Here is a 26,536-nt window from a genome sequence, read left to right as displayed (position 1 = left end):
CACCTCCAAAACCCTCAAATCTAAACTCCAAACATCTCAGAACAAGCTAGTCAGGTTACTTCTAGACCTCCACCCCAGATCCCACCTCACTCCTACCCACTTCTCTAAAGTGGGCTGGCTCAAGGTGGAGGACAGAGTTAAACAACTTGCACTGAGCCTAGTCTATAAAATCCGCTACACCTCCCTGATACCGAAGTACATGTCAAACTACTTCCTTAACGTAAATGACCGCCATAACCACAACACCAGGGGGTGCTCCACTAACCACGTTAAACCCAGATTCCGAACTAACAAAGGTCTTAACTCATTCTCTTTCTATGCCACATCAATGTGGAATGCGCTCCCAACAGGTATAAAAGAAAGGGCATCTCTATCCTCCTTCAAAACCGCAATAAAAGTTCACCTCCAGGCAGCTACAACCCTAAACTAACACCCTCCCCGGATTGCTAATAATCAAATGTAAACAATCAAATGCAGATACTTTTTCTTTTTCTTATGCCTTCTGATCTCTCTCTCTCTCTCTCTCTCTCTCTCTCTCTCTCTCTCTCTCTCTCTCTCTCTCTCTCTCTCTCTCTCTCTCTCTCTCTCTCTCTCTCTCTCTCTATGTCCACTACTTGATGTCCATACCCCCCCCCCCCCTCCACACCCCTGATTGTAAATAATGTAAATAATTCAATGTGATTATCTTGTGTGATGACTGTATTATGATGATAGTATATATGATAGTATATATCTGTATCATGAATCAATTTAAGTGGACCCCGACTTAAACAAGTTGAAAAACTTATTCGGGTGTTACCATTTAGTGGTCAATTGTACGGAATATGTACTTCACTGTGCAACCTACTAATAAAAGTCTCAATCAATCAAAAAGTATGACGATTTGTGGGACAGATAAATTGAGAAAGTATTGAAATGCAACTTGTCTTTACTTACAGGTATGTTCCAAAAAAAACACACACAACCATTTTGCCACCATTATGTGAAAACATGCATTGCTTGTATAAATCAGACTGTAGTTGACCTTACTTCCCTGGGAAAGCACACAAAGTACACACACCTCCTCTTGTTCACATCAACTTCCTATGAGGTCATTTGTCCTCACACACGCAAGGATGAGCTGATGTACTCACTTGTTCTGATGTTTGGAGCCCTTGAGGTGTGCATGGTACTGCTCAATGGAGTTGAGGACCACGCCGCAGACGCTGCAGGAGTAACTGCTGCGCAGCCCTGGAGAGACATAAACGCACAGCCGCTCTTACTTTCACGACACTTTGGGACGATGCATGGGTCGTTCAAAACACTTAAAAAGCGGTCATCGTATTTATCACGATCATCGTCCTCGGTGGCGGCGGCAGCAGCAGACAGAGCGAGGCCAACAAGAACAACAGTATCAATTAGAAGTGACACCAAATAAGCGACTATTTTTCGCTCTGCGGTGCAGCCTAATTTTCCTAATTAGATTGCATCTGGAGAGAGATTGGGCAAATCATTAGCAGAAAGCTGGTTACAATTTTAGATCACTGCCTCTTTGGTGCATGTGCCTAACAACAAAGTGAGGGGCAACAAGGACAGCGTCTACCAGGATTGTCCTGATATCAAAATTTCGATACTTTTCGATACTTTTCTAAATAAAGGGCATCAAATAAAAAGGCATAATTGGCTTTATTCTAACATCAAATCTTAGGGTAGATTAAATTTATGTTTCTTCTTGCAATCGAAAAACAATTTTGGCCTTAAATAAAATAGTGAACATACTAGACCAGTGTTTTTCAACCACTGTGCCGCAGCACACTAGTGTGCCGTGAGATACAGTCTGGTGTGCCATGGGAGATTATCTAATTTCACCTATTTGGGGTATACAATATTTTTTGCAAAGCAGTAATTATAGTCTGCAAATGATGTGTTGTTGTTGAGTGTCGGTGCTCGGCAGAGTAACCATGTAATACTCTTCCATATCAGTAGGTGGCAGCAGGTTGCTAATTGTGATCACAATATGCAGACGACAGCGGGAGGCAGCATGCAGGTAAAAAGGTGTCTAATGCTTAAACTGAAAAATAAACAAAAGGTGAGTGCCCCTAAGAAAAGGCATTGAAGCTTAGGGAAGGCTATGCAGAACGAAACTACAACTGAACAGGCGACAATCAATCAATCAATCAATGTTTATTTATATAGCCCTAAATCACAAGTGTCTCAAAGGGCTGTACAAGCCACAACGACATCCTCGGTACAGAGCGCACAAAGTGAAGGAAAACAGAATGCTGGACGACAGCAAAGACTTACAGCGTGTGGAGCAGACGGCGTCCACAAAGTACATCCGAACATGACAATCAACAATGTCCCCACAAAGAAGGATAAAAACAACTGAAATATTCTTGTTTGCTAAAACAAAGCAGATGAGGGGAATAGCGCTTAAAGGAAGACATGAAACTGCTACAGGAAAATACCAACAAAACAGGAAAAGCCACCGAAATAGGAGCGCAAGACAAGAACTAAAACACTACACATAAGAAAACAGCAAAAAAGTCCAAATAAGTCAGGGTGTGATGTGACAGGTGGTGACAGTACACCTACTTTGAGATAAGAGCTATAGTGTTGCATGCTTAGTTATGGTTTAAAGTCATATCCGATGACTTTTTATTGTCAATATCGAGTTTCCTATTTTAATGATTTCTGCTGGTGGTGTGCCTTTGGATTTTTTCAATGAAAAAAATGTGCCTCGGCTCAAAAAGGGTTGAAAAACACTGTACTAGACAACTTGTCTTTTAGAAGTAAGTAAGCAAACAAAGGATCCTAATTAGTCTGCTGACGTATGCAGTAACTTATTGTGTCATTTCTCATTCATTTAATTTGTCAAAATAATGAGGGACAAGCGGTAGAAAATGGATTATTAATCTACTTGTTCATTTACTGTTGATATCTGGTTAGTTTCTCTTTTAACATGTTCTATCTACACTTCTGTTAAAATGTAATAATCACTTATTCTTCTGTTGTTTGGATGCTTTACATTAGTTTTGGATGATACCACACATTTGGGTATCGATCCGATATCAAGTACCGTATTTTTCGGACTATAAATCGCAGTTTTTTTCATAGTTTGGCTGGGAGTGCGACTTATACTCAGGAGCGACTTATGTGTGAAATTATTAACACATTACCGTAAAATATCAAGTAATATTATTTAGCTCATTCACGTAAGAGACTAGACGTATAAGATTTCATGGGATTTAGCGATTAGGAGTGACAGATTGTTTGGTAAACGTATAGCATGTTCTATATGTTATAGTTATTTGAATGACTCTTACCATAATATGTTACGTTAACATACCAGACACTTTCTCAGTTGGTTATTTATGCATCATATAACGTACACTTATTCAGCCTGTTGTTCACTATTCTTTATTTATTTTAAATTGCCTTTCAAATGTCTATTCTTGGTGTTGGATTTTATCAAATAAATTTCCCCAAAAAATGCGACTTATACTCCAGTGCGACTTATATATGTTTTTTTCCTTCTTTATTATGCATTTTCATCCGGTGCGACTTATACTCCGGAGCGACTTATACTCCGGAGCGACTTATACTCTGAAAAATACGGTAGTCAGGATATCAGGATCATACATTAGTAATATTTAAAGTCCCCATTGGTCCAGTGATGTATTTTCTGAGTTTATAAACATAATATACTTTTTAGTTGTATTAAAATTGTATTATCGACTAGATACGCTCTTGTACTTGGTATCATTCCAGTGGATGTCAGGTGTAGATCCACCCATGGCATTTGTTTACATTGAGACTTAGACTTAGACTTCCTTTATTTTCCTTCAAATTTGAACTTTACAGTACAGACAATGACAAAATTCCGTTGCATTAGCTTTTTGCATTAGTAGCGTTAGCCTGTTAGCGGTGAGCTATTGTATCCCCCTACGGTGTGTAGTGAAGCATGTTTAGCTATTCCTCGTCCTGCAGGGATGATACTTGTAAGAAACATACTTTATTTGTCGCCATGGAGGCGAGGATTAGTTATATAGAAGTAGCTAAAACACTGCCGACTGTGGATGGACGTTAGCCGCTAGCTAGCTAGCTATGTTTAGAGCACCTCTTGTAGAGCTGCGTTTCAGTGTTATAGCTTCACCTTTATCGTTAGTTTTCAAGCCAAAATGAGTCGGTTCTCCCTTTTCTGTCTACACACTGTGTCTGCTTGTAAGTACTCTGTGATTGTGTGCTGCCGAACATGCTCCTCTGCTCCTAAACCAGCAATGTCACAACGTGACAACGGCTTTTTAGAGGCGTTATAGTACAGTTTATGATTCATTAGTATCGTGGTACTTTACCATACAACCCTAGTGTGTACTGTATGTCTGAGGGTGTGTCTTTGATTGAGACTTTTATTAGTAGATTGCACAGTACAGTACATATTCCGTGCATTTGACCACTAAATGGTAACACCCGAATAAGTTTTTCAACTTGTTTAATTCGGGGTCCACGTTAATGAATCCATGTCACTCTTGCTTGTGCATTCGTATCGCTGAATGTATGCTGGAGAGGGTGTGCGGCCACAGTGAGAACCAGATGTGAGGGATTTGGAGGGCTTGCAGGTGGTCGGGATGAGCGCGCATCAAAAATAGACGCATGGATGAGGAGGGAGATACTGACAGAAAGCAGAGATTGGAGGGTTAGGTAGACCGAGGGAGTGAATGCAGCACATTTTCCAGCGGCGAATGAGATGAAAAGGAGCGGATGTGGAATTGTGAGGAGAGTAAGTTGTTGGTAAGTTGTTAGGATATGGTGACTGTTTTTGGAATACAGTATTTTATAAAGTGATTACACTGCTCACATTTTAGTAACCTATAATATGGTCATATTGTTTTTTTTTCCCACAAAACACTTCCTTGTGGTCTACATAACATGTCATGGTGGTTCTTTGGTCCAAATTGTGCATGAATTTTGTTTCACAGACCATCTTCAAGCCGCTTTCTGACTGTCTCTGCAGAATGCGCCGTTTTGTGGGCGGTCTTATTAACGTGCCAAAGCCCTCCTCCGCTCCTCCAGGCCAAGGCCCCCTTAGGTGGAACTGAGGATTTTGATATGCATGTACGAGCCAGTCTGCCCCACAACAAGAGGGTATAGAAAAAGAAGCAGCCTGTTTCAATGTCATTGCACTACATCCATCCATCCATCCATTTTCTACCGCTTGTCCCTTTTGGGGTCGCGGAGGGTGCTGAAGCCTATCTCAGCTGCATTCGGGCGGAAGGCGGGGTACACCCTGGACAAGTTGCCTCCTCATCGCAGGGCCAACACAGATAGACAGACTACATTCACACTCACATTCACACACTAGGGCCAATTTAGTGTTGCCAATCAACCTATCCCCAGGTGCATGTTTTTGGAGGTGGGAGGAAGCCGGAGTACCCGGAGGGAACCCACGCAGTCACGGGGAGAACATGCAAACTCCACACAGAAAGATCCCGAGCCCGGGATTGAACCCAGGACTACTCAGGACCTTCGTATTGTGAGGCAGATGCACTAACCCCTGTTCCACCGTGCTGCCCCATTGCATTACACCTTATTGTTATTATGTACTACAAGAAGGATTACCTTATTTTCCGGACCATAGGACGCACTGGATTATAAGGCGCACTGCCGATGTATGGTCTATTTTTTAAATATTTTTTCATATATGATGCGCACCGGATTATGCATACTTGCCAACCTTGAGACCTCCAAATTCGAGAGATTTGTGGGGGAGCGGGGGTCAAGGTGGGTGGGGTCGGGGTGGTTGGGGGCGGGGTTAAGGGGGGAGGAGTATATTTATAGCTAGAGTTCATATATATATATATATATATATATATATATATATATATATATATATATATATATATATATATATATATATATATATATATATATATATATATATATATATATATATATATATATATATATATAATAAATAAAATAAATACTTTTTAATTCTAGCTATATATATATATATATATATATATATATAAATATATATATATATATATATATATATATATATTTATATATATATATATATATATTATATATATATATATATATATATATATATATATATATATATATATATATATATATATATATATATATATATATATATATATATAGCTAGAATTAAAAAGTATTTATTTTATTTATATATACATATATATATATATATATATATATATATATATATATATATATATATATATATATATATATATATATATATATATATATATATATATATATATATATATGAACTCTAGCTATAAATATACTCCTCCCCCCTTAACCCTGCCCCCCGGCCCCAACCACCCCGACCCCACCTATATATATATATATATATATATATATATATATATATATATATATATGAACTCTAGCTATAAATATACTCCTCCCCCCTTAACCCTGCCCCCCGGCCCCAACCACCCAGACCCCACCCACCTATATATATATATATATATATATATATATATATATATATATATATATATATATATAGCTAGAATTAAAAAGTATTTATTTTATTTATATGTATATATATATATATATATATATATATATATATATATATATATGAACTCTAGCTATAAATATACTCCTCCCCCCTTAACCCCGCCCCCCGGCCCCAACCACCCCAACCCCACCCACCTCGACCCCCGCTCCCCCACAAATCTCTCGAATTTGGAGGTCTCAAGGTTGGCAAGTATGCATAATCCGGTGCGCTTCATATATGAAAAAATATTTCAAAAATAGACCATTCATCGGCAGTGTATATGTATTTTATTATATATATATACATATAAATACAATAAATACTTGAATTTCAGTGTTCATTTATTTACACATATACACACATAACACTCCTCTCTACTCATTGTTGTATTTGAAAGTGCAATGCTTTGCAGCCAGTAGCACAGCCTTTGAAGGAGCATAGGTATGGGCAGTGTAATATTCTGGATTGGAGTAAATAACCAGGCGAGGTGATGAAGTCACGTATCTTTACTTCATACTTCAGAACCGACTCCCACACTTGCCCATGACAAATGTGTGCTTTGTTTTAAAGATGTGATATTTGGATTTACACTAAATGAAAAAACATTTGAAAAGGAATTTTACCTTTGCAACCTCATTATACAATTGGCTAAGTTTTATATTCATAAATGTACGTTTCTCAATACCCGACCGGTTTTTTGTTTTGATTATTATGATTTTTTTTGATTGTATGTAAATGTTAAATGTTATAAATAAAGGTTTTGAAAAAAAATAAATAAAAAAAGACTCCCACACTTGCCATCAGGGTGCGCAATACAACGTAAACCGTTGGCCAACCAAAAAGTAACCACAGAACACTATTGTTCTGTGGTTACTTTTTGGTTGGCCAAGCGGACGTGAGGACAGGCTGTCCTCACTCAGGTCCGCACGGTCCTGGACGGGGCGTGCCTTAAGTCGGGCTGGAAATCGGGAGAAATTCGGGAGAATGGTTGTCCCGGGAGATTTTCGGTAGAGGCACTGAAATTCAGGAGTCTCCCGGAAAATTCGGGAGGGTTGGCAAGTATGAGATTATGGGACGTCATATTATTATTATTTTTTTCTTTATGTAGAAAAACATAAAGGAAGTGGTTATGTAGACCACTTCCTTGTGGTCTACATAACATGTAATGGTGGTTCTTTGGTCAAAATGTTGCATAGATTATGTTTTACAGATCATCTTCAAGCCGCTTTCTGACAGTCGCTTCTGGATGCGCCGTTTTGTGGGCGGTCTTATTATGTGGCTCACCTTCGGCAGCGTCTTCTCCCCGTCATCTTTGTTGTAGCGGTGTAGCGTGCAAAGACGGGAGTGGAAGAAGTGTCAAAAGATGGAGCTAACTGTTTTAAATGGCATTCAGTCTTTACTTAAATCAATAACGGAGCAGCATCTCCTCATCCGGAAACAACAACACCCAAAATGTGTCCTGTGAAAAACCGTCCGACCGGAACTCTAATAACTAAAGTCCCTGGGGTGAATAATGTAAACTTACTACTAGGGATGATACTCGAAACCGTTTTTCCCGGTTGTTCGATAAGAAAAGAACCGAGTCCTCTGACTCGAATCCCTTTTTGAGAACCGGTACCCGTTATCGAGACCACTATAGTAAAGAAAAAGAGTTGGTTCTTTATTCGAATCCCTCGGAACGAATCCCGTCCCGACCAGAATGCCCCTTGAGACATCACAAGAATTTACATCACGTAGCTCAGTCATTAGGCGCAGATAGGGAAAGCAGGAAAAACAATGGAATAATAAAGTTCAAAACAAAAGGTATAATCCAATGAATAACTTTACTGAGAGATTTGAGCAGAGTACAAACACATGACGAACACTTTTACGACCAACCAGAAACATAGCAACCAGGCTAGCAACGCACCTCCTTTACGGCAGCTGTCACAACGTTCTTAAAGCAACCGCAGCACATACATATATGACATGACCTCCCTTTTTTAACTTTTGTTTTTCTTTCCTTGTAAACAAAACAAAATAACACTGTATATGTGTTGTCTGTCTAATTATAAATAATGCAGACGAGGCGTGTTGGCTGAGTTCTTGACGTTTACCTTCACGGGTGACGACATGCAACACTTTTCGGGGCTACCGCGCATGCTCGTCACTCCCGTTGCATGCTGGGTAGTGTAGTTGTTATATTCCCTAGCTCATAACATCACATATTTCCCCCTATAAAGAAAGATTTTAACTCAATAAAGTGTATTTCTTTTTTTAGCTTTAACTTTTCATTTTTTTTAGCATTGTAACCACATTTGCAAACAACTTTTCTCTTCATAGAATTTTCTTTCAATAAAGAAATAAAGTGCAAAAATGTCAAAGCATCATAACAAACAGTTATGTCAAATAGCAGCAGAAGTGCACTTTTTGGAGAGCTGTATTATTTCCAGTTTTGTGCCCAAGGGACTGATTTTATTTAACACTATATTATTATTTTGTGATTTAGGGCTATATAAATAAACATTGATTGATTGATTGATTGATATTATTTATACACCTATAGTGATCACAGAGACAGCTTGTTTTTGTGATACTGTATATATTTGTTTTTCTGAAAAATCCCACTTAATATACTTTGGGTAACAACAGTCAATATTTATTTTTTTATTTTACTTTTTAGGGGGGTAACAGTCAATATTTATTTATTTATTATATTTTATTTTTTTCTTATATAATAAAAGTGAGCTTTTGTTAAACCAAATATTGTGTGTTCTTTTCCATATACAACAACCTATCTGGACTCGATAAGAGAATCGATAAGGAATCGGTTCGATAAGAGGATTCGATAATGGGCTCGAACTCGATAATTTCTTATCAAACATCATCCCTACTTACTACACCGGTATGTTTTAGCGCTTTCTTTTACTGACAGATATAAGTAAGAACTTTACACTACTTTATATTAGAAATGGCAACAGCGGGGGATGAATGTCCCATAACAAGAAGATTGAGAAAAAGAAGAAGCTTATCGACTACGGTGTCGCCACGGACTACAAAGACGGACGTGTGCAATTTTTCAGGATTTATGCAGATCCCAACTACAGATCAGCAGGTACCAGAAGGTAAAAAAAGTTGCCTTCGCATAATATTGCCGGAAAAAACGCCAGATAATATGTCTTACCTTATACACACACCATAATAATACTTGTATGTTGAAGCAAATCAAACGGTGCAACCTACACTTATCTCTTATGTTTGACTGCCATCTACTGGTCACACTTATCATTACACTATGTACCAAATAAAATTGCTTAGAGGCGGGTAAGCACAACCAAAGTTATTCCTTACTTTAGGCACACCGGGTTATAAGGCGGAGGATTTTAAGTACGCCTTACAGTCTGGAAAATACGGTACACAAAGGTCACCTGTCAGTCATTGGGGTTTTTTTTACGCTTTTGTGAGGAACCTCTCACCCTGATAGTCTTTCGGAGAAGCTCTGATCTTGGATTCTGCATGCATACATGCATAAATACATACATACATACATGCATGCATACATACCGTACATACATACATGAATACATGCATACATACCATACATGCATACATACATACATAATACATACATACACACATGTTTATGTTTGCATGTGTCTTGTTATCAAGCAGTTTTGGCCCTGTTAGCTCACCCTGGTTCCTGTTAATTATGTGCAAACAAAGTGAGTGCATGCGGGCCAGGGTGTTGAATGTAGACTTTTGTTGTTGTTGCGGAGCATGAGCGCTATTTCGCGAGGGCGTTTTAAGCCTTGTTAATTACATAAAACAATATGGTGGCGACAGAAAAGCGGGGGTGAGATGAAAGCTGCTGTCTAATGCACAGGCTCCTGGCACTTCTGGCACCGCCGGTATGGAGACTTCTTCAAATGCTTTGCGAGACATAATGAGCTAGTACACAGAAAATGGGGAGCATTATGCCCTTTTCACAAAGCATTGTTGCAGTTTCCGCGCGTGATACGTTTTTAACTCGGCTCAGGCAAACCTTAATGGGCCATTCAGCGCACGCTACAAATGGGCCGTTCAGCGGGCTCTAACTGCAGCTTGTTTCTTTTATAAATGAATTTGAGGAAGTCTTCAGCGCTAACAATGGTGCACTTTATACTCCCTTGTCAAGACACTTGGTTTAAAAGAAGGATGGACGACAGTGCAGGGGGAGGAAATGAGAAGTGTTTAACCACCTCCTGTGAATATCAATGTGCAACATTTTGGAGGCAGTTTCCTATCCTTACTTTGGGACTACTTTAAGAGAAAATCTAATTGAGAAATTGTCATTTTTTAACTCCACTCACCATGCAGGCAGTATAATAGGTTGCAAAGCTCCCTCCATATAGTGCGTCCTGTTTATTTAACATGACTGTACTGTACTGCACACATAAATGTGACGATTTGTCAAAACATACCACTTTATTGTGTTGCTTGTGCTATTATTTTCTGGCCAAATTATTGTTATTAAACCTCATAGCTTGACCCCATAATTTGGAGTGACTTGAAATTTCTCACACAGCTCAATGCGCCCTACAAAACACCCAGGGGAACTTTGGCACATTTACCCAATAATATTTACCGAAAGTGTATTCTTAGCCACTTCCTGCTCTGTCACTGAATAAATAAAATAAAATAGTGGACATGCTAGACAACTTGTCTTTTATTAGTAAGTAATAGAGATATTATAATTGTAATATTATCGGCCGATAAATGCTTTAAAATGTAATATCGGAAATTATCGGTACCAGTTTCAAAATGAACGGTATCAGTTTCAAAAAGTAACATTTATGACTTTTTAAAACGCCGCTGTGTACACGGACGTAGGGAGAAGTACAGAGCGCCAATAAACCTTAAAGGCACTGCCTTTGCGTGCCGGCCCAATCACATAATATCTACGGCTTTTCACACACACACGAGTGAATGCAAGGCATACTTGGTCAACAGCCATACAGGTCACACTGAGGGTGTCGTATAAACAACTTTAACACTGTTACAAATATGCGCCACACTGTGAACCCAGCCCCAAACAAGAATGACAAACACATTTCGGGAGAACATCCGCACCGTAACACAATATAAACACAACAGAACAAATACCCAGAACCCCTTGCAGCACTAACTCTTCCGGGACGCTACAATATACACCCCCCGCTATCCCCCTCCCCCCCCACAAACACACACCTCAGCCCCGCCCCACCAACCCCGCCCACCTGAACCTCCTCATGCTCTCTCAGGGAGAGCATGTCCCAAATTCCAAGCTGCTGTTTTGAGGCATGTTAAAAAAGAATAATGCACTTTGTGACTTCAATAATAAATATGGCAGTGCCATGTTGGCATTTTTTTCCATAACTTGAGTTGATTTAATTTGGAAAACCTTGTTACATTGTTTAATGCATCCAGCATGGCGTCACAACAAAATGAGGCATAATAATGTGTTAATTCCACGACTGTATATATCGGTATCGGTTAATATCGGAATCGGTAATTAAGAGTTGGACAATATCGGAATATCCGATATTGGCAAAAAAGCCATAATCGGACATCTCTAGTAAGTAAGCAAACAAAGGCTCCTAATTTAGCTGCTGACACATGCAGTAACATACTGTGTCAATTTCCATTCTATTATTTTGTCAAAATTATTAAGGACAAGCTGTAAAAATGAATTATTAATGTACTTGTTCATTTACTGTTAATAGCTGCTTACTTTCTCTTTTAACATGTTCTATCTACACTTCCGTTAAAATGTAATAATCACTTATTCTTCTGTTGTTTGGATACTTTACGTTAGTTTTGGATGATACCACAAATTTGGGTATCAATCCGATACAAAGTCGGTCTTCATCGGTCATATTCAAAGTTCTCATGTGTCCAGGGACATATTTGCTGAGTTTATAAACATAATATAACTTAGAAAAAAAACAAAAGAAGATTGTAGAGGGAGATGGGGCCAGTGCTGTCTGCAGGAGCAAAGGTCACCGCCTCTGTCCATGGTGCTGAGGACAAAGCACCATCAGACGGGGGCGTGCTGACGGTGAGACACAGCAGGCAGGTCATTAGATTTCACAGGTGGTACGTGTTAATCTAATCATCTGTTGTCTTTAACAGTAAGCGGCCGGGAGCAGGAGGGGAGAGAGGATGCGGACGGGACTGAAAAGTCACGTTCTGCGGAAGAAAGACTTGGAATAAAATATATGTGCATTAAAAACTTTGTTCAACTTGCACGCCTGGTTCTGGTGAAGTGTCTGTCAGGGGGGCCGCTAGGAAGCGACTTCCACAAAGATGTTGTGATGCCAAAACATATCGACTTAATCATAGTAGTATCGACTAGAAACGCTCCTGTACTTACAGTGGATGTCAGGGGTAGATCCACCCATTGCGTTTGTTTACATTTTTAATGTCGGTGAGCTACGGTGTGTAGTGAAGCATGTTTAGCTATTCCTCGTCCTGCAGGGATGATACTTGTAAGAAACTTACTTTATTTGTCGCCATGGAGACGAGGATTAGTGATTTAGAAGTAGCTAAAACACTGCAGACTGCGGATGGACGTTAGCCGCTAGCTAGCTAGCCATGTCTTAAAGCACTTCTTCCTGAGGGCGCTACAGTGTTATAACTTCACTTTTTTCAATAGTTCTCAAGCCAAAATGCGTCCGTTCTCCCTTTTCTGTCTACACACTGTGTCTGCTTGTAAGTCCTCTGTGATTGTGTACTGCCGAACATGCTCGTCTGCTTGTAAACCAGCAATGACACGACGGTACGTTTCAGAGGCGGTATAGTACCGAATATGATTCATTAGTATTGCGGTACTATACTAATACCGGTATACACTACAACCCTAATCTGTATTGCATGTCTAAATGGGAAATTAAGATGGAGTCTACCCCAACAATAATTCACAGTTACACGTTAAGAGTGCCGAAGTCCGCGTCGTCGCATTACGTCTAACCTGCCCGTCATGCCACGGTGCCACGTGATCATCCTTTCAAGTAAGAAGAGGTCAGCTGACTTTGACGCCATCATCAATTACACACTCTTTTCTCTGCTATGCAACTGCGCCCTCTCTCTCTCTCTCTCTCTTTCTCTCTCTCTCTCTCTCTCTCTCTCTCTCTCTCTCTCTCTCTCTCTCTCTCTCTCTCTCTCTCTCTCTCTCTCTCTCTCTCTCTTTCTCTCGAGTCCTACCGCTCTCAGACGCTGGCACTCCAGCTCGAGACGCTTATCTCACTGCTCCTAATTCACCGCTCTGTCTCCGGAGGGAGAGACGATTGGTCGACTGTGCCCTGAGGGGGTTTCTAGCCCTGTCGTGATTTATGTAAAGACACATCCGAGTCGGCCAGGCTTCTTGCCCGGCCGCCAGCCTCCCCTGCCAGCCCCTCCCTGTTTGCAACTCCCATGTCAGAGCCTGTGATCCATCTCTCGGGCTATTCATCCTCATTCTTTCCTACACTGAGTCAATGCGATACAAATAACAAGAAGACAACTATCCACTATGTGTGTATATATATATATATATATATATATATATATATATATATATATATATATATATATATATATATATATATATACACGTTAGGTCACACAAGAGGCTATATCATCCCTACAAGCCTGTTTCACAGGTTTCCCTGCTCGTCAGGGGATTTGAACATTTTAAAATCCCCCAACAAGCAGGGAAACCTGTGAAACAGGCTTGTAGGGATGATATAGCCTCTTGTGTTTTTTTCCTGACCTAACATATATATATATATATACACGTTAGGTCACACAAGAGGCTATATCATCCCTACAAGCCTGTTTCACAGGTTTCCCTGCTCGTCAGGGGATTTGAACATTTTGAAATCCCCCAACAAGCAGGGAAACCTGTGAAACAGGCTTGTAGGGATGATATAGCCTCTTGTGTTTTTCTCCTGACCTAACATATACATATATATATATATATATATATATATATATATATATATATATATATATATATATATATATATATATATATATATATATATATATATATATATATATATATTATATATATATATATAGTGGGTAGTTGTCTTCTTGTTGTTTGTATTGCATTGTATCACATTCAAACCTGCGAAACTGGCTTGTAGGGATGATATAGCCTCTTGTGTTTTTTCCTAACCTATCGTATATTCCGCTCTACCCCGGTATTGAGCACTGTATAACGGATAAACCACAGAAACCTCGACTATATATATATATATATATATATATATATATATATATATATATATATATATATATATATATATATGGTAACACTATAGTATGGGGAACATATTCTAATTAACAAATACTTAATTTAGAGGGGAACATATTCTAATTAACAAATACTTAATTTAGAGTTATTTGGACACTAGGGGAACATATAAGAGTTAGGGCAGGGGTGCTGTTAGGGATTTTGGAACCCATGAAAATAATCTTTGCAGGACCCCTTGTATTATAATTTCATCATCATTAGGGGCCTCTCTGGGCCCCCCTCCATCATGGGCCCCTAGAATCCGTCTCCTTTACCCCCCCTTTTCGGCGCCCCTGGTTAGGGTTAGGGTTACTAATAAGCAATAAATCTGAGGTTATTGAGGGAAGACTCTTAGTTAAAGGCTTACTGGTTGTATAATAAGGCCATGCAGAATAAGGCATTAATAAGTACTTATAATGACTAACTAAGAGCCAATATGTTACTAATCTTCATGTTAATAAGCAACTACTTAATGGTGACTATGTTCCCCGTACTAAAGTGTTACCATATATATATATAAATGCAAATGCACACATGCCATGGGGCTTTAGTTCAAAGGGAGAATATGCAAGTACAAGTAAAGGTCAGCGTCATCAATAGAACAAGAACAGCGGTGTGTAAACAAGTCACCTGCGCCTCACGGGGAGCTAATGAGGATGACAGATGAGACACGCTTGGAGACACACACACACACACACACACACACACACACACACACACACACACACACACACACACACACACACACACACACACACACACACACACACACACACACACACACACACACACACACACACACACACACATATTGTCTCTCACTTGCACAACAAGAGAAGACAGCGTGAAGCAGGAAAATAAGACGACTTTTAAATGAAAACACTTCCGGAACTTGAATGAGTGAAAAGTCCCGGAAAGTATTAAAATAAAATTGGAACTGGTACCGGCACCAAAATATTGGTTTCGGGACAACACAAATATTTGCGTGATTCTTACTAACAAGACCAGGCGTGTGGAATACATTGAGATTTATTCCACACGCCTGGTCTTGTTAGTGACAATATTTTGGTGCCGGTACCAGTACCAAAATTATTTCAATACTTTCCGGGACTTTTTGGTACTTTTCTAAATAAAGGCGACCATGAAAAATTGCATAATTGGATTTATTTTAACAAAAAATCTTAGGGTACATTAAACATATGTTTCTTATCGCAAGCTTGTCCTTAAATAAAATAGTGAACATACAAGACAACTTGTCTTTTAGTAGTAAGTAAGCAAACAAAGGCTCATAATTAGTCTGCTGACATATGCAGTAACATGTTGTGTCATTTATCATTTTATTTTTTTGTCAACATTATTAGGGACAAGTGGTAGAAAATGAATTATTAATCTACTTGTTCATTTACTGTTAATATCTGCTTACTTTCTCTTTTAACATGTTCTATCTACACTTCTGTTAGAATGTAATAATCACTTATTCTTCTGTTGTCTGATACTTTACATTAGTTTTGGATGATACCACAAATGTGGGTATCAATCCGATACCAAGTCGTTACAGGATCATACAATGGTCATATTCAAAGTCCTCATGTGTCCAGGGACATATTTCCTGAGTTTATAAACATAATATAAATGTTTAAAAAACAAAAGAAGATGTTGTGATGCCAAAAAATATTGATGTAATCATAGTAGTATCCACTAGATACGCTCTTGTACTTGGTATCATTACAGTGGATGTTAAAGGCCTACTGAAAGCCACTACTACCGACCACGCAGTCTGATAGTTTATATATCAATGATGAAATCTTAACATTGCAACACATGCCAATACGGCCGGGTTAACTTATAAAGTGACATTTAAAATTTCCCGGGAAATATCCGGCTGAAACGTCGCGGTATGATGACGTTTGCACGTGACGAAGTCAGTTTAACGGAAGTTATGGTACCCCGTAGAATCCTATACAAAAAGCTCTGTTTTCATTTCATAATTCCACAGTATTCTGGACATCTTTTGCAATTTGTTTAATGAACAATGAAGGCTGCAAAGAAGACAGTTGTAGGTGGGATCGGTGTATTAGCAGCGGACTACAGCAACACAACCAGGAGGACTTTGTTGGAGAGCCGCGCTAGCCGCGCTAGCCGCCGACCTCACCTTGACTTTCTACGTCTCCGAGCCGCCAAACGCATCGGGTGAAGTCCTTCGTCCTTCCGCCGATCGCTGGAACGCAGGTGAGCACGGGTGTTGATGAGCAGATGAGGGCTGGCTGGCGTAGGTGGAGAGCTAATGTTTTTAGCATAGCTCTGTACGGTCCGGTTGCTAAGTTGCTAAGTTAGCTTCAATGGCGTCGTTAGCACAGCATTGTTAACCTTCGCCAGCCTGGAAAGCATTAACCGTGTATTTACATGTCCACGGTTTAATAGTATTGTTGATTTTCTATCTATCCTTCCAGTCAGGGGTTTATTTTTTTTGCAGTTAAAGCACGATGCTATCACGTTAGCTCGTAGCTAAAGCATTTCGCCGATGTATTGTCGTGGAGATAAAAGGCACTGAATGTTCATTTCGCGTTCTCGACTCTCATTTTCAAGAGGATATAGTATCCGAGGTGGTTTAAAATACAAATCCGTGATCCACAATAGAAAAAGGAGAAAGTGTGGAATCCAAAGAGTCAGCTTGTACCTAAGTTACGGTCAGAGCGAAAAAAAACATGTATTTCACTGCATTCTAGTCCGTCACTTTAACGTTCCTCGTCCACGAATCTTTCATCCTCGCTCAAATTAATGGGGTAATCGTCCGAATCGCTCTAGCTGCGTTGAAAACAATAGGAAAATATGAGGGAGTGAACAACTGACAACGTCACGCTACTTCCGGTAGGGGCAAGGTTTTTTTTTATCAGAGACCAAAAGTTGCGAACTTTATCGACGTTGTTCTCTACTAAATCCTTTCAGCAAAAATATGGCATTATCGCAAAATGATCAAGTTTGACACATAAAATGGATCTGCTATTCCCGTTTAAATAAAAACAATTCATTTCAGTATTCCTTTAAGTGTAGATCCACCAATGGCGTTTGTTTATACACTATATTGCCAAAAGTATTTGGCCACCCATCCAAATGATCAGAATCAGGTGTCCTAAGCACTTGGCCCGGCCACAGGTGTATAAAATCAAGCACTCAGGCATGGAGACTGTTTCTACAAACATTTGTGAAAGAATGGGCCGCTCTCAGTTATTTCCAGCGTTGGAACTGTCATAGGATGCCACCTGTGCAACAAATCCGGTCGTGAAATTTTCTCGCTCCTAAATATTCCAAAGTCAACTGTCGGCTTTATTATAAGAAAATGGAAGAGTTTGGGAACAACAGCAACTCAGCCACCAAGTGGTAGACCACGTAAACTGACAGAGAGGGGTCAGCGGATGCTGAAGCGCATAGTGCAAAGAGGTCGCCGACTTTCTGCACTGTCAGTTGCTACAGAGCTCCAAACTTCCTGTGACTTTCCAATTAGCCCACAAACAGTACGCAGAGAGCTTCATGGAATGGGTTTCCATGGCCGAGCAGCTGCATCTAATACATACATCACCAAGTCCAATGCAAAGCGTTCGGATGCAATGGTGTAAAGCATGTTGCCACTGGACTCTAGAGCAGTGGAAACGCCTTCTCTGGAGTGATGAATCACGCTTTTCCATTTGGCAATCTGATGGACCAGTCTGGGTTTGGAGGTTGCCAGGAGAACGGTACATTTTTTTTTCATAGTTTGGCCGGGGGGTGCGACTTATACTCAGGAGCGACTTATGTGTGAAATTATTAACACATTACCGGCAAATATCAAACAATATTATTTAGCTCATTCACGTAAAAGACTAGACGTATAAGATTTCCTGGGATTTAGCGAATAGGAGTGACAGATTGTTTGGTAAACGTATAGCATGTTCTATATGTTATAGTTATTTGAATGACTCTTACCATAATATGTTACGTTAACATACCAGGCACGTTCTCAGTTGGTTATTTATGCGTCATATAACCACTTATTCAGCCTGTTGTTCACTATTCTTTATTTATTTTAAATTGCCTTTCAAATGTCTATTTTTGGTGTTGGCTTTTATCAAATAAATTTCCCCCAAAAATGCAACTTATATATGTTTTTTTCCTTCTTTATTATGCATTTTCGGCCGGAGCGATTTATACTCCGGAGTGACTTATACTCCGAAAAATACGGTATTTATTATTTATTTATTCACTGTTATGTTACAGAGAACGAGGAAATGGGATAAAATTGCTACGATATGAAAAGGGGAAGGATTAAATAAGTAATAAGTAAATCTGTGCAGCAGATATGGGCATCTACATCAACTATAGGATTTGCTGAGTGGCTGGACAGGACCAAAAAAAAAAAAAAAAAAAAAAAATGTTCCTCCAGAGCGAAGCTGTTTCTACAGTAAGTCAGCAATCCTTACCTCCAGGAGTAAAAGTCAAGGCCCAAGATAAGCTTGCTTACGCATGAGCAGCGTGCAACTTAGACATGTCACACAATGAACGCAATCATTTATTAATGTGAACTGCCACGCTGCATACTAGAAAAAAACAGAAAGACCCAAAATAATCCACAAACTCAAAGCCCATGGTAGGCTCACTCATGCACACGCATGCAACTTAAACATGTGACACAATCAATTTCATTGTGCCGCTCGCTAGTTGTTAATGATAACCACTGCTTTCCTATAACTAGAACAATTAAGGCTTTTTGAAGACGTTTAATACAATTTCTCTAATAAACCCTAAAAACTATGCTAACATTATAACTTACTACACCACAATATTTGTTTTATTCTAATGTATTTATTTATTATTTATATATATTAAAATGATACAAATAACATAATACATTTTTTTTTATAATTATTGCTACTACTGCTAGTACTAGTAATAATAATAATTATAACAATAGTAATATGTATATTTTATTTGATAAAATGGTATATGTTGTTGTTTTGAGGCTTTGTTACTATAGTAATATTAATAATAATAATAATAATAATAACTAGATGAGGCAATTCCTAAAGGAGTTGTGTGTGAATACTCCAATGCTGAAGTTGAACTGAAATCCTGGAATTTTTAAAATAATTGTTGAAGTAGAGCACACAATTCCCAAACAGGCTGAATATTTTGAAGTTGGAACAGTTTGAATCAGATACAAAATGTGGGGGTTGTGGAATTTTGATGAATGTCCCATTGATTTCAATAGGAATTTCGAAAACATTTGGGGAAATCAGGAAAAGCGGAAATTTTTTTGAAAATGGTTAAAAAACTTGAATGGTCTGTATGAGTTGAAATGGTTGGTGTTGGAATTTTTCAAATTGGTCGAGAAATGTTAAGGTAGTTACATGTTGAATTGAGGAATGGTAGAACGGAATTCCTGGAATTTGGAAAAACTAGGAATGTTTCCAGTTCAAAGAACAACTTTATTTTTTGTCCTGATTAGGGGAATGTTTTGACGGTAGAACGGTTGAAATGTGTTGAAAAATGTGGACGGAGTAGTTGCCAAAAAAAAAAGGGTGGAATTAGGGCTTTGGAAAACCAGGAATTCTGGAAAATCTTGGAATTTTTTTGGAACTTGGAAAACGGGTAGTTTAAATTTCCAGGATGGTGGAATGTGTTGAAGGTGGAATGGTTTGAATCGGTTGAAAAATGAGGAAATGGTGGAAGTTTGAAAAATGGCCAATTCATATTGAATGGGAAAAATCTCCCAGAAAACCTGGAATTCTGGGAAATCTGGGACATTTCTGGAATAAATAGGCTGAACAATTTGAAGTTGGAACAATTTGAATCGGGTGAAAAATGTGGAAAGTAGAATGCACCAAAATCTGGAGAAGAAGAAGAAGAAGTTTATTAAATAGATGAATTTTGGTGTAGAAAACCATATGCTTTGGAGCATTCACACAATAATAATAATAATAACATTTTTTTATTTAATTTGATTATATTTTATATGTTGTTTAGAGGCTGGGTTAATGAAAAACTAAAAAAAGTTAGTGTTATTTTGTTTTCCATATGCAATTAATTACACTGCATTGTATGATGCTCATTGCGTACTAATAAAAGAAATAGCAAGAAAGACTCAAAAATAACCCTCAGAGCCAGGAAAGTGTGCAGCAAAACAGTGAGTAAGTGATAGTGCACGCAAAAATGCCGAGGGTACCCTAACCCAGTGGTCCCCATCCACCGGTCCGGGGACCGGTAGCGGTCCGTGACGCATTTGCTACCGGGCCGCACAGAAACATTGATTGATTTATAAAATAACACATTTTCTCCAACTTTTGTCCGTCCCACTAAACACACCAATAAGCTTGTTTATAGATGAATATTACAACTCCTGACAGGAAGTCACCATTTGTTATAGTACATTAATGCACATTAATACAATACAATTTTAATGTGTCAGGTTGTAGCCAAAGGCTAATTTCCATCTGCAGGGTCATTGTATATAGCAGGGGTTCTTAACCTGTTTGACCTCAGGACCTACACTACAGAGGGACCCGGGGCCCACTCGAATAATAACACTGAATTAGTTATCTTACTCTTGATTTTGATCATATTAAATAGAATAAAATATGTGACCTACTTACAGTTCCCTACCTTGTAAAATGATATAAAAGCATGTGCTAATCACAAAGATTAAATTATTATTTTAACTAATAAACTTTAGGCTTAGGTCAGACTGAGTAGACAAAATACATTTACATACAATATACATTATGTTCTGCTAAAATAAATAAAATAAATGAATAATAAATATGATTTTTAACTAAACTGTCAATAAAATTAAAGTGCAAATGAAAATACCACTTTAGTCTAGAGATGTCCGATAATGGCTTTTTTGCCAATATTCCGATATTGTCCAATTCTTAATTACCGATTCCGATATCAACCGATACCGATATATACAGTCGTGGAATGAACACATTATTATGCCTAATTTTGTTGTGATGCCCCGTTGGATGCATTAAACAATGTAACAAGGTTTTCCAAAATAAATCAACTCAAGTTATGGGGAAAGAAATGCCAACATGGCACTGCCATATTTATTATTGAAGTCACAAAGTGCATTATTTTTTTTAACATGCCTCAAAACAGCAGCTTGGAATTTGGGACATGCTCTCCCTGAGAGAGCATGAGGAGGTTGGGGGGGCCGGAGTTGAGGGGGTGTGGGGGGTAGGGGGTGTATATTGTAGCGTCCTGGAAGAGTTAGTGCTGCAAGGGGTTCTGGGTATTTGTTTTGTTGTGTTTATGTTGTGTTACAGTGCGGATGTTCTCCCGAAATGTGTTTGTCATTCTTGTTTGGTGTGGCGCATATTTGTAACAGTGTTAAAGTTCTTTATACGGCCACCCTCAGTGTGACCTGTATGGCTGTTGACCAAGTATGCATTGCATTCACTTATGTGTGTGAAAAGCCGGCGATATTATGTGATTGGGCCGGCACGCAAAGGCAGTGCCTTCAAGGTTTATTGCCGCTCTGTACTTCTCCCTACGTCCGTGTACCACTCCGTACAGCGGCGTTTTAAAAAGTCATAAATTTTACTTTTTGAAACCGATACCGATAATTTCCAATATTACATTTTAAAGCATTTATCGGCCGATAATATCGTCAGTCCGATATTATCGGACATCTCTACTTTAGTCATAATTTTTGCGCTTAAGAAATTTCTCTATGAATTTCACTCTTGTTGTTTTATATTGTCATTACTGCCACAAGTGGTAGAAAAGTGTATTACAACCGAGTACCGCTGTGGCCTATGCGGACCACAGCTGAAAAAATACATATATTACATTCTAGGGGGCGCTCGCGGCTCAACACTGGGCCCAAGCCCTATGGTTAAGAAACACTGGTATGTACTATTTGCCGTCAACCTGTCGGCGACCATCTTTTTTGCAAAGAAACACGCCCAGGGCTCCCACTATTTCAGCATTCTAGTGAGTTGATTTTTCATGCCACACGTGAAAAGCCGGTCCGTGAAAATAATGCATACCTTAAAGGCCTACTGAAATGAGATTTTCTTATTTAAACGGGGATAGCAGATCCATTTTATGTGTCATACTTGATCATTTCGCGATATTGCCATATTTTTGCTGAAAGAATTTAGTAGAGAACATCGACGATAAAGTTCGCAACTTTTGGTCGCTGATAAAAAAAGCCTTGCCTGTACCGGAAGTAGCGTGACGTCACCGGTTGTGGAGCGCCTCACATCTGCACATTGTTTACAATCATGGCCACCAGCAGCGAGAGCGATTCGGACCGAGAAAGCGGCGATTACCCCATTAATTTGAGCGAGGATGAAAGATTTGTGGATGAGGAAAGTGAGAGTGAAGGATTAGAGGGCAGTGGAAGCGATTCAGATAGGGAAGATGCTGTGAGAGGCGGATGGGACCTGATATTCAGCTGGGAATGACTAAAACAGTAAATAAACACAAGACATATATATACTCTATTAGCCACAACACAACCAGGCTTATATTTAATATGCCACAAATTAATCCCGCATAACAAACACCTCCCCCCTCCCGTCCATATAACCCGCCAATACAAATCAAACACCCGCACAACACACTCAATCCCACAGCCAAAGTACCGTTCACCTCCCCAAAGTTCATACAGCACATATATTTCCCCAAAGTTACGTACGTGACATGCACATAGCGGCACACACGTACGGGCAAGCGATCAAATGTTTGGAAGCCACAGCTGCGTACTCACGGTAGCGCATATCCAACTCAAAGTCCTCCTGGTAAGAGTCTCTGTTGTCTCATCTCCACAAGCATGCGTATCCAACTCAAAGTCCTCCTGGTAAGAGTCTATGTTTTCCCAGTTCTCCACAGGCCAATGGTAAAGCTTGACTGTCATCGTACGGGAATGTAAACAATGAAACACCGGCTACGACGTAGCCGCTACGTGTTTGTGTTGCTGCAGCCGGCCGCTAATACACCGCTTCCCACCTACAGCTTTATTCTTTGCTATCTCCATTGTTCATTAAACAACTTGCAAAAGATTCACCAACACAGATGTCCAGAATACTGTGGAATTTTGCGATGAAAACAGACGACTTAATAGCTGGCCACAATGGTGTCCCAAAATGTCCGCTACAATCCGTGACGTCACGCGCAAACGTCATCATACCGAGACGTTTTCAGCAGGATATTTCGCGGGAAATTTAAAATTGCACTTTACTAATCTAACCCGGCCGTATTGGCATCTGTTGCAATGTTAAGATTTCATCATTGATATATAAACTATCAGACTGCGTGGTCGGTAGTAGTGGGTTTCAGTAGGCCTTTAAACCGGTCCCTGGTGGAAAAAAGGTTGGGGACCCCTGCCCTCACCCACATACAAACAGAAATCACACCTCATTGGCGGTAGGTTTAAAGAAGCCCGTCTCCCCCCTCGTTTTCACTCTGCTCACCTGCCACTTTGCACCTGCAGAGGCGCCAAAAGAAGCCAATCAAATGTGAGAATCTCGCACCATTGGAGACGAGTCTCACAGGAGAACAAACAAGTCCTGACAATGCCGGCGTGATTACGAGACACCAGCGCAAAGACTTGATTGATAGCACGTATAATGGACCACGTCAGCACTGAGCTCATTCCCCCCGACCCACTCGCTTACGGCCGGGCGGCAAATGCCAAGTCTTTAAGTTAATGACAACACGTCGGCGTACATGACACAAAAGACTGACGATTTCTAAACATCGGTGCTGTGAATCGGGATTCATATTTTCCCTAAAAAGGCAGTCGAGGTCGTGGGATGTGGGTCACAGCGAGTGGATGGAGGATGATATCCAACATGACACAACTTCAAGCCTCTGAGCCAGTGTAGGCGGCAACGTGACTCATGCTTTTAATATGATTGGCTCCTTGAGATGATTGCTTTTGTCATGGCACCTGGAGCACACAGCTCGCCCCGCGGCGTCCACGCCACGGAGGGCTGGAGCGTGCGTGCGCGGTCGAGGTGTCGTGCGGCGCTCGCGTGCACGTTAGGACGCCCGCTTTTCGCTGAATGACGTCACATATTTCAGCACTCGCTGGAACCGGAAAGTTCTTCCTGGACATAATACTATACGCACTATATTAGCATTGGACCATTTATATACAAACCCTGTTTCCATATGAGTTGGGAAATTGTGTTCGATGTAAATATAAACGGAATACAATAATTTGCAAATCCTTTTCAACCCATATTCAATTGAATGCACTACAAAGACAAGATATTTGATGTTCAAACTCATAAACTTTTTTTTTTTTTTGCAAATAATAATTAACTTGGAATTTCATGGCTGTAACACGTGCCAAAGTAGTTGGGAAAGGGCATGTTCACCACTGTGTTACATGGCCTTTCCTTTTAACAACACTCAGTAAACGTTTGGGAACTGAGGAGACACATTTTTGAAGCTTCTCAGGTGGAATTCTTTCCCATTCTTGCTTGATGTACAGCTTAAGTTGTTCAACAGTCCGGGGGTCTCCGTTGTGGTATTTTAGGCTTCGCAATGCGCCACACATTTTCAATGAGAGACAGGTCTGGACTACAGGCAGGCCAGTCTAGTACCCGCACTCTTTTACTATGAAGCCACGTTGATGTAACACGTGGCTTGGCATTGTCTTGCTGAAATAAGCAGGGGCGTCCATGGTAACGTTGCTTGGATGGCAACATATGTTGCTCCAAAACCTGAATGTACCTTTCAGCATTAATGGCGCCTTCACAGATGTGTAAGTTACCCATGTCTTGGGCACTAATACACCTCCATACCATCACAGATGCTGGCTTTTCAACTTTGCGTCTATAACAATCCGGATGGTTATTTTCCTCTATGGTCCCGAGGACACGACATCCACAGTTTCCAAAACATTTTTTAAATGTGGACTCGTCAGACCACAGAACACTTTTCCACTTTGTATCAGTCCATCTTAGATGAGCTCAGGCCCAGCGCAGCCGACGGCGTTTCTGGGTGTTGTTGATAAACGGTTTTCGCCTTGAATAGGAGAGTTTTAACTTGCACTTACAGATGTAGCGACCAACTGTAGTTACTGACAGTGGGTTTCTGAAGTGTTCCTGAGCCCATGTGGTGATATCCTTTACTCACTGATGTCGCTTGTTGATGCAGTACAGCCTGAGGGATCGAAGGTCACGGGCTTAGCTGCTTACGTGCAGTGATTTCTCCAGATTCTCATAACCCTGTGATGATATTACAGACCGTAGATGGTGAAATCCCTAAATTCCTTGCAATAGCTGGTTGAGAAAGGTTTTTTCTTAAACTGTTCAACAATTTGCTCACACATTTGTTGACAAAGTGGTGACCCTCGCCCCATCCTTGTTTGTGGCACCATCCGGATTGTTATAGGCGCAAAGTTGAAAAGCCAGCATCTGTGATGGGATGGGGGTGTATTAGTGCCCAAGACATGGGTAACTTACACATCTGTGAAGGCGCCATTAATGCTGAAAGGTAATAAAGGTTTTGGAGCAAATATGTTGCCATCCAAGCAACGTTACCATGGACGCCCCTGCTTATTTCAGCAAGACAATGCCAAGCCACGTGTTACATCAACGTGGCTTCATAGTAAAAGAGTGCGGGTACTAGACTGGCCTGCCTGTAGTCCAGACCTGTCTCCCATTGAAAATGTGTAGCGCATTATGAAGCCTAAAATACCACAACGGAGACCCCCGGACTGTTGAACAACTTAAGCTGTACAT

At 39.8% G+C, this 26,536-nt stretch overlaps 1 protein-coding gene across 1 annotated transcript in view; it reads right to left on the bottom strand.

Moving 5' to 3' along the window:
- zgc:171482 (zinc finger protein) overlaps positions 1–26,536 on the bottom strand; it is a 239,473-nt gene that overhangs the window by 34,461 nt on the left and 178,476 nt on the right. The window contains exon 6 of the mRNA XM_062058188.1: positions 1,134–1,230. Coding sequence (XP_061914172.1) covers positions 1,134–1,230 — 97 coding nt within the window. The remainder of the gene's footprint in view (positions 1–1,133; positions 1,231–26,536) is intronic.

The sequence above is a fragment of the Entelurus aequoreus genome, linkage group LG09 (genome assembly GCF_033978785.1).
Source record: "Entelurus aequoreus isolate RoL-2023_Sb linkage group LG09, RoL_Eaeq_v1.1, whole genome shotgun sequence".
Classification (NCBI taxonomy): Eukaryota; Metazoa; Chordata; class Actinopteri; order Syngnathiformes; family Syngnathidae; genus Entelurus; species Entelurus aequoreus.
Note: the sequence above shows the minus strand (reverse complement) of the source record. Positions and strands in the feature narration are given on the sequence as shown.